This window comes from Ovis canadensis, chromosome 1, assembly GCF_042477335.2.
Source record: "Ovis canadensis isolate MfBH-ARS-UI-01 breed Bighorn chromosome 1, ARS-UI_OviCan_v2, whole genome shotgun sequence".
NCBI lineage: Eukaryota > Metazoa > Chordata > Mammalia > Artiodactyla > Bovidae > Ovis > Ovis canadensis.
The window spans coordinates 11943888-11953716 of NC_091245.1; the positions used below are offsets into that span (position 1 = coordinate 11943888).

At 46.2% G+C, this 9829-nt stretch overlaps 1 protein-coding gene across 1 annotated transcript in view; it reads right to left on the reverse strand.

Annotated features, from left to right (window-relative positions):
- Nucleotides 1–9544, reverse strand: part of OSCP1 (organic solute carrier partner 1) — a 28458-nt gene extending 18914 nt beyond the window's left edge. Inside the window, exons 1-2 of the mRNA XM_069586639.1 lie at nucleotides 9418–9544; nucleotides 9111–9317 (exon numbers count right to left, since the gene is read on the reverse strand). Of these exons, the coding sequence (XP_069442740.1) occupies nucleotides 9111–9222 (112 nt within the window). The 5' untranslated portion in view covers nucleotides 9223–9317; nucleotides 9418–9544. The remainder of the gene's footprint in view (nucleotides 1–9110; nucleotides 9318–9417) is intronic.
- Nucleotides 9545–9829: the final 285 nt, after the last annotated feature.

Here is a 9829-nt window from a genome sequence, read left to right on the forward strand (position 1 = left end):
GCGTCCAACTCTTTGCAACCCCATGGACTGTAGCCTGCGAGGCTCCTCTGTCCATGAGGATTCTCTCCAGGCAGGAATATCGGAGTGGGTAGCCTATCCCTTCTCCTGGGGATCTTCCTGACCCAGGAATCGAACTGGGGTTTCCTGCATTGCAAGTGGATTCTTTACCATCTGACCTACCAGGGAAGCTAAGGTGTGTGCAAATCAAACTATCTATAATTCTAGGTCTTCATTCACTCATTCATTTAGATATTTTGTGCTACTCAAATAACATCATTTGAGGGCTAGGAAAACCATTTGGTACAAGAAATAGAAACAGATATGGTTGAACGCAGATTATTCTTAATTAAGCCAGATATATTCCTGCCTACTGTATATGGATGCTGAGACTATATATTCATAATAATTAAAATCTGAAAGAAAACTGGCTACTTAAAAGAATGATACAAAATCACTTGAGTGATTATTGCTGAAAGATACAGAGCTCTCTTTCTCTTGCCACACAAAGGACACAGCAGGTGACCCATGGTCACCCTTGTATCTTAGAGAGTGGAGCAAGGTCATGATTTCAGACACTCTTTCTACCTGTAAGTAACCAACAGAAGTACCCTGAGGGCTCAGATGCATTTTAAAGCATCTCAAAGAGCAGTTTTGGGGAGAGGTAGGGAGCTGAGGGCTAGATGTACTTAAATCTTAAATGGAAGGGTTATAGAGAAAGGTGGGGAGGGAAACACTCCCTCTCCCCACTCCCACCCTGACACGAAAGAACACACTGAGCGAATGCGACTGCTTTCGGAAGTATTGGACCCACACTTGACCTCTGTATTTTACTCTAGGCCCCATCCCATCAGTGAGGAAGCAGCAGATCCATTGCCAACACAGGGTATCCCTCATGTAGGACAGTTTCAGCCCAGGCCAGCGTTTACTCAGTGTGCACTAACCTCCCCCTACTGTGCCCAGCCTGGAGACCCAGGAACCCTTCTGGGTTTGCCTCAAGCATGGCCTTTGGCCTTCGACCTAAACAAGCAAGCTGCTGCTGCTGCTGCATCACTTCAGTCGTGTCCGGCTCTGTGTGACCCCATAGACGGCAGCCCACCAGGCTTCTCCATCCCTGGGATTCTCTAGGCAAGAACACTGGAGTGGGTCGCCATTTCCTTCTCCAATGCATGCATGCATGTTAAGTCGCTTCAGTCGTGTCCGACTCTGTGCGACCCTACGGACAACAGCCCACCAGGCTCCTCTGTCCACGGAATTCTCTAGGCAAGAATACTGGAGTGGGTTGCCATTTCCTTCTCCAAAACAAGCAAGGGTCTGCAATAAATTGGACTTTCTGACATTTTTCTTACTGCAGCCTATATAAATGTAAAGTTCGCATGGAAATAGCTACACATGGAAAGCCACATATAAGGCCTCAATAAAGAGGGAATTTGAAGAATTTTCCATAGGTTTATGGAGGCCAGCGAGGAGTGCCAAAGAGGAAGAACTCACATGAAAGAATTGCATCAGCTCTGATTATGTTCATGATTACAAAGAGCTCCCATTCACTGAGGTGCCGAGTCACGTCTCTAGGGTCTTTGAGCCTTTAGCAAGATCTAGGAAAATAGCTTAGACCCAAATAAGTCAGTTCTAAAAGAAAGAAAGCCCCAAGGTGATTGTCAGCCACTCTGGCAAAGTAAAGTGAAACCTTTTCTTTGGGAAGTGACTAAGCTCTGTATCACCATGGCTTCTTGCATAAGAACATCCAGAAAGTTCTGCTGGGAAGAGAGTATGGCAGGCCCTGTTCCCGTGGGCAGAGCAGTGAACACAAATGCCCCCAAGGGGAGATGGCAGTTTTGCAGTTGGGGCCCGGCACCCAGGGCACCCACCTTGTAATTTTTTGGAAGGAGCATGGGGGCACAAATTAACATGCTTACATCTCAGTGTGCTTCAGCTGGCACTTGCTGATGTGGGCCTACTGTCTGCCAGACACGGGGGGGTGGTGTGGGCAGAGAGGAAGCGAATGTTATCCTTGCCCAAGAGTAGCAGCCCACACCGTATGTATGCTAAACCTGAGTTTTTTTCTTTACTAATATGTATTTTATTTGGCCGCGTCTTAGCCGCAGCATGCAGGGTCTTTCATCGCGGTGCGTAGACTCCTAGTTGTGGCGCTTGGTGGGCTCAGCAGCTGTGGCATGTGGTCTGAGCTGCTCTGCGGCATGTGGGATCTTAGTCCCCTGACTGGGGATGGAACCCACACCCCCTGCATTACGAGGTGGATTCTTAACCACTGGACCACCAGCGAACTCCTCTGAGAAGTTTCAACCTGATCTGTAAGTTAGTCTTGGTGTTCGTTTTTGGCACTCACATGAGCTTGGCATAATTGCATGAGGCAGGAATGTGCTAGAAGCCAGATTTCATCAGGAGACTAAAGCCAGGTGTGTGGAGGGGCGGTTTCTCATGGGTGCACTGGGAGGGTCAATAACTGAGTTCTTAACGTATCAGCCTTCTAATTTATGAAGTCAGTTTCTGCTTATTATTTTTGGATATATAAGATAAATTCCAGTGATTCAGTTACTTACACAAAAAGTCTTCAAAATCCACACTTTTCACCTGAAATTCTGCAGTACATCAAGAGGTGGGCCAAAAATTGCTGAAGAGAAGTGGTGAGAGACGGTTGTGAAATATTATAAAACTTTACCAACCACTTCGATTGGACTTTTCTTCGAGCCTGGCCTGATGAAATAATTCTCTTAATGAAAGCAACTGCGTTTTTAACTAGTACTTCTGTAAATTTTATTGTTTATGGTAATACACAACTTGAAACCAAGGGTAAAAAAGAGAAGCTACTATTTCTGGGTGGTTACCATGTTTTGAAGCCTTATTATGTTGTAAGTCTTGGGCTTAGAATGTTCTATTCATTATCTTATTTAAATAAATAATCAAATGATTTTGAAGGGTACCCCACTCCTCACCCCCAGTTGCTAGGGCTTTGAAAAGAAAAAGAACAGAGATTTAAGAATACTCAAGTTTCTCAAAACCAAGGCAAACCTAATCAGACTATAAACCAATTTAAGAAACTGAAATGATAGCAAACAAGCACAAAAGGCTAGTGGGGGCGGGCTGGACAAAGCATTTGCTGAAGTATCACCCTATTTATCAAAGGGGAAAACTGAGTTTTCCAGAGGTTAAAGTCCAAGGTCACATAGCAGGGGGTGGAGCTGAAAAGAGAAAGGGGCTGTTTGATTCTAGTGCCTGTGCCTTTAAATATTACACGTGTTATCTCCTCTGCGTACTCAGTGTGGAGAGAGCACTTGAAACATCGAGGCTGATGGCTGATGACATGCATAGACTATTCCCAGGGTCAGATAATGACATTTAAAGGCGAGAAAGGCGAAGGTTTTATTCTGAGGACTCAACAGCTTTCTCAGGTGTGCTACTGGGTATAGGTGAAGGGGAAATTGAAGATTTGGCATGATAAGACCACAGGGCATGCGTGTCATGCCTTCCGCGCTCAAGCCTGTCGGCCATGCAGCCACATGCTTCCACATTTCTCAGTTGCCCAACAGCTATGTCTGTGTGCTCAGGAGAACAGCTCTTTGGCTACATGATGCTATCACAGGATTGTTTTAAGGACAACTAAATAGGACAGCCCACCTGGAAAGGTAGCTATTGTCCCAGGTGTCCTTGCGACGCTTGGAATGGTAAAAACGGACAAATGCCTCAGGTGCAATAGGGTCCTTTGACTAATATTTGCTTGGTTTTCATCTTTCATGCTGTATTTAAAAGATTCAACTGTATAACCAATATCTCAGCTAAAGAGAAACTCACGCCTATTCTTTTACTTGGAAATGTCTAGAGTGGTCCCACTCTAAGCCCCACTGAGGAAGGACTGGGTGAACCTGTGGATGCAGACTGGATACATGCAGCCCCAAGGTAGCATACCTCGTTTTCTGTCCACCTCTGTCCATTCATCTACATGAAGCATATAAAAAGAAAACACCGGTTCATGAAGCAAGAACGTTATTTTCAACGAGGCTTTAAAAATACCAATTCCAACGATCTGGCTTACGAAACTTTATCTTTCATGTTTGGATTAATGTTTAACGCAAATACTCTGCCTTCCATTTGAAGCTTTTAAAAGGCTGAAGGATAAATAACAAGTTCCAAAAAAGCCCTAGGGGAGGCTGTATCTTATAGAGGGTGGCCTAGGAGGAGAGGAAGCTCAGAAGGATGAAATACCCTGGGATTTACCTTGCAAGGTTCAAGAAGCCATCCTCTCTACCGCTCTGAGAGTAGACATCTTTCAAAATAAGGCTTTTAAAAACACTAACTTCCACAAGGAAGAATAATCCTGAGAACAGGTACAGAAAGAATTTTCTTTCTTTACAACCTGATTCTCTTATTAATGCAAGAGTTCTCTTTCTAGAACTACTCAGAACTACTCACTACTTACAGAACGACTCAAATAAAAAAAAAAACAACTAGAAATATAAATTAACAGAAAAAAACTATTTGTTTCTGATTTACCTTTTATACAGAGAGGTATGACTTCCATGTAAAAAGAGGGAAATAATGATGGGACCACCGTACAGAAAGCTCCTGAGGACAAAGGTAGCCAGGGAAATACCAAGAAGAGACCAAATAAGGAAAAATGTACTTGGCTAGAGAAATCTGTGAGAATCATGACCCTTTAATGGGCTGAGACCTGGCTCTGCTGTTTACTAGCTGTATAACTTCAAGCAGCTTGTGTAATTTCAGCTTCTTCATCTGTGAAATGGGGATTATAATTACACCCACCCAGTAGGGTTGTTGGGATAAAATAGTTATCCGACTTCTCTCAAACACTTATCCGACTTCTCTCCTAGTTCTGCTTTCTCTATTTCAGAATTTTGGGTGCCACCCATAAAGGCTCTTGATGAGCCTTTTTTTTTTTCTTTCCTTGATTTTTTTGGGAGAGATTTCAATCTAAAACCACTCATGGATAAACAGAGTTCTACACACAACCACATTTTAAAAACATTTTGTAGTTTGGTGTATTTTGTGAACATTTGCACTAAATTGTTTGAGAAGTGACTCCTGAGGTTATAACATGCATGCTGCTGCTGCGGCTAAGTCGCTTCAGTCGTGCCCAACTCTGTGTGACCCCATAGACGGCAGCCCACCAGGCTCTGCCGTTCCTGGGATTCTCCAGGCAAGAACACTGGAGTGGGTTGCCATTTCCCTCTCCAATGCATGAAAGTGAAGTTGCTCAGTTTCGAGACCCCATGGAACGCAGCCTACCAGGCTCCTCCGTCCATGGGATTTCCCAGGTAAGAGTACTGGAGTGGGGTGCCATTGCCTTCTCTGAATTAGCATATACGTGCCTACAGTATGCAATGCCTACAGCTCCTAAGAGACCCTCCTGAAAGCACAGCGAGTGCCATGTCCTGCCTACCCACAAAGGGTTCCTATTGCAGGGTCAGACTCCTCTGGGAAAATTAACCGTCTTTCTCCCACAGAGTTTCAGGGTTCTGGAGAGAAAACACTGGGGAAGCAGCACCAAGACTCTAGCCTTCTTTAAGCAGATGCTGGCTTCTTTGACATAATGTCCACATCTGTCATTTCAGGGCATTTATTTTACAGGTGGTCTTCCCTGAAAGGCTCGTGGGAATTCAGAGGGATAGAGCTGCAACCCTCTTGAAGGTGTGTTTGGCAACAGGGGGGCTGCCAAGGGCTCACCAACCCTAAGGGAGAGTGATTACCTGCTGCCGACCAAAATAAAAGAGCTGGGGAACACATGCGCAGGGCTACCAGGCACTCCTGCAGTCAGTGTCGTTCTTCTCCAGCAGAGGTCGCTGTCGAGCTGTGTGTGCTCCTGGCCCTCTTTCCTTCTGAGGATCCCGGGAAGGTAAACAAGGATGACTTGTTTGTGACAATTCCACTTTATATTTTGAGTGGAAGGTAGGCTCAAGGCTTATCCAGAGCTTCCTGTTACATTGGAACTATAAAAATATAGTATCTCACAGCACTCAGTTGCTCAGTACTACTCTGTGATCTGCATATCTTGGGAAAATCACTTAATAGCCCCATGCCTTAGTTTCCCCTTCTGTCAAATGAGGAAGGCAAACAAATGGTAAGAGGGCCTTGTTTAGGAGTATTTGTAAGAGGGTGAGTGAAAGTTGCTCAGTTGTGTCTGACTCTTTGCAACGCCATGGACTATACAATCGATGGAATTCTCTAGGGCAGAATATTGGAGTGGGTAGCCTTTCCCTTCTCCAGGGGATCTTCCGGGAGTGAGGCAAAGGCAACTTTTTTATTATTCTGGCAATTGCTTAAACATGGGACCTCATTCAGTATGCAACAGTCAGAAGTTGCCCCACAGAGAGAGCACTTCCTTTCTGTTGAAGGCTAAACTAGAGCGAGCTGCCTTCTGGGGAGAAACTGCAAGATCGGCCCTGGACTTAAGGGAGTGGGATGGCCTTCAGGAGACCAATTAGTTGTGTAAGACAGTGAAACCTTCTAGAAGAAACACGATTTCCATCCAGAGCTTCAGTGAGGACTAGTTGACTGCTTTAATCTCACACCCTTTGCCCTGTTTTCTCATTCTATTTTCTGCATGTCCTCATCAACCAACTATTTTCTGTCATTTCTTTGATGAGACCAGTGGGTATCCTGGATTTTTTTTCAAGCCTCTCCGTCCCAACCTTCCAACTCCCTCCCCACCCCATTCCCTCCGCAAAAATTCTGATGTAGTCCCCTCGAGTGTGGAAGTACAGGGCAGCCGTGAAGGTTGTGGGTGAAGAGTATGAGCTCTAGAGCCTGATGACCTGGGTTCAAATCCATTACTCTTCCTTCGTACTAGTTATGTAAACCTGGGCAAATGGACCTCACTTTCCCCATCTGTAAAACGGGGATAGTAGTATTACCTACATGATAGGATAGTTGTGGGGATTAAGGTGTTCAGAGAAGTCCATGGTACATGGTTAAGTGCTTAATAAGTATTTGTTGCTATTGCATTAGGAAGACATATCCCCCAGGTTTAGAATCAGTTACTGCAAAGACTTGTCAAAAGCCCTACCTCCAGAGGATGCAAAGGGCTGCAGGAGGCTCTGCCCAGCACCTCAGTGGCATCTGATACAACTCAACATGGAAGGAAAGTGTGTGAATGTGAATTACGGAAGATGGCTGAAACTCCCTGGTGCCGTCTCTAGCAAACCCAGGACTGCAGCTCCTGAACACAAAGGAAGCCAGGCCCCTAGTATAATCACAGGGTCTTGCCCAGACCGCCTCTTGAAAGACCACAGCTGCTACTCATTGTGTTAAACATGTTAAGTACATCACCTCATTCTATCTTTACGAAGTCACTGTGAGGTATATTTTATTATTCCCCTTCTACGGAGAAAGAAACAGGCATACAGAGTTTACACTCCAAGGTTATACAATTAGTTAAATGGCAAAGCTGGAATTGGGAACTATATCTGTATGACTCCAGACAGCATGTTCTTAAGTGCTAATGTATCCTGCCTTCCAAGACTGCAGACCACCAGTCCAAGCACTACCTATCAGCTCACTGGTGCCAAAAGCCTAAATGAAATCACATAACAGCACCAAGGAAAACAGAACCCTCTTGAGGGAAAAACAGCAATGTAATATCAAACAGTAGCTCAACAAACATTTACTGAGCACTAGTTTATTCAGTTGTAGGCATTATGCTAGGCGCTGGAGTACAAAGGTGAATAAGACAATCACGTGGGGGAGACAGACACATATGCAGACAATTTCAGTATAATATGGCTAGCGATAAGGTTGAGGGGGGCACAGATCTAGTATGGGAGTATGCGCAGGCCGTTTCCCATGTGGAGATGAGATGATTCTTAAGCTGAATGTAGGATGGAAGGGAAGTGACTAGCATGGAAATGGGAGGGTTGGGGTAGAATGGGAATTACCAGCATGGAAACATGAGTGAGCATGCTTTAAATGGAGACCTACAAGCAGTTTGGTATCAAGATACACAGCAGGAGGCAGGCAGCGGTGGAAGCTGGGACTGCAGAGGTGGACAGGGGGTCAGATCAGGAAGGTCCCTGAAATGTCCTGCCAAGGACTTGGCCTCCATCCAGACCGCAGTGGGAAGCTGACAAAGGGTTTTCAATAGCGAGGTGTATGGACAGATTCAAATGTCAGAATGCTCACTGGCAGCAGTGTACAGAATTAATGGAGGGGGTATGCTATAGGGAGCTCTTTCTCTTTATGCATGGACTTGGACTCAATTGCACAGATACAACAGTGAATATCTGCATTTGTATGCTGAACATCAACTGAGTGTACGGAGACTGTTGGAGACAGTAAATATTTGAATCAGCGGCTATGTCAGTTACTTTTATACCAACTTTCCTTTCTCCATCTTCAAATAGAGTATTTCCTTCATACCTAATCCCAGGAAACTTAGTGAAAACAGCTGTTGGTTGAGAAGGAGGGGGGAAAAGGAAAGAAAAAGGGTGGCAAAGAGTTCTGGGTGGCCATTTCTCTGGGGTTAGATGTGGTGTGTATGGGAGGCAGATTTTACATTTTAGAAACTCTCATATAATCATTTCCACAACTGCATTCTCTCCAAACAATTGTGAAGGGAAAAGACAACTTTCTTATATTTTCTTATTTATCCATGTTATTTCAGACGCCCACCTTTCTAGAAATAGCTAGAAATAGCTTCTGAACTTAGCAAGACTGGCCTCCGGTTTATGAAGGAGGATACTGTACAGAGGAATGGAGACTCAGAAGGTTCCCTGGGGGGAAAGAGGATGCTCCGACTAGCAGTGTGCCACCACGGATGGACCACTGGGACGCTCATATTTGGGAGGGATCAATTGTCAAGAGAGGTTGGGAAATCATCTCCAGTTTAAGGGGATGAGTAAATAGGGGTAGGTCAGGTACCCTCATAATATTCAATGGGGGTATTAAATCCCTCTGTGGTGAAACGATCTTTTGGGGACTGTGCTGATGAGGGGTTCTGTCTGGATGGGGCTGTGGGTTATGAAAGAGGTCCCCGGCGATGAGGGCGCAGAGTGCAGGGGTGTTGGTCAATCTGTAAAGGCGCTTGGCTCTAGAGGTCTGGCTGAGGGGGTCGGGGCTGGCTGTGCGGGCCGGGAGCCTCTCACCTTTGCGGGCCTTGTCTCCGGGAATGTTCTGGGCCCGCAGCCGCTGGTCCAGGATGTAAAGCATCTCCCCGCCCAAGTTCAGGAAGAGCAGCGGTAGCGTCCGCATGGACATGGTGCCGGAAAGCCAGCGCGTCTGGTACAGAGCCTCCAGGTTTAGTAGCCAGAGGCCTGGAGGTCCCTTAGTCGCGTCCCTAAAAAGCCCGGTTGCTAGGCAACGCGACAGGCGGCAAAGAAGGCCAATCAACAGGCCGTTTGTTGGGAGGCACTCGGGGGTGAGCGCGTACTGGGCGGGGCGGCTAAGACCTACCGGGTTGATTGGACAGAGCTCCCCCCGCCTTGGCCCCTGAGCGCCGGTTTTGATTTTCTTGAGACCCGGAGGGTGGGCGAAGATCTGTAGGGCGGCCACCTTCTCCCCGCCAGGGCGGAGTGCTCACGTGCCCCTAAAGGAGGAAATTGAAAGTGTTTGTCGCCTCTGTCCTGACGGACTCTGTGACCCTGTGGGCTGTAGCCCGCCAGGCTCCTCTATCCATGGGATTCTCCAGGCAAGAATACTGGAATGGGTAGCCGTCCCTTCTCCGGGGGATCTTTCCCATCCAGCGATCGAACTCAAGTCTCCTGCATTACAGGCAGATTTACCCTCTGATCTACAAAACCCAAGCCGAACTCTTTTAGAGCAGACTCTGGGCTCTTCCCTGGTGGCTCAGATGGTAAAGCGTCTG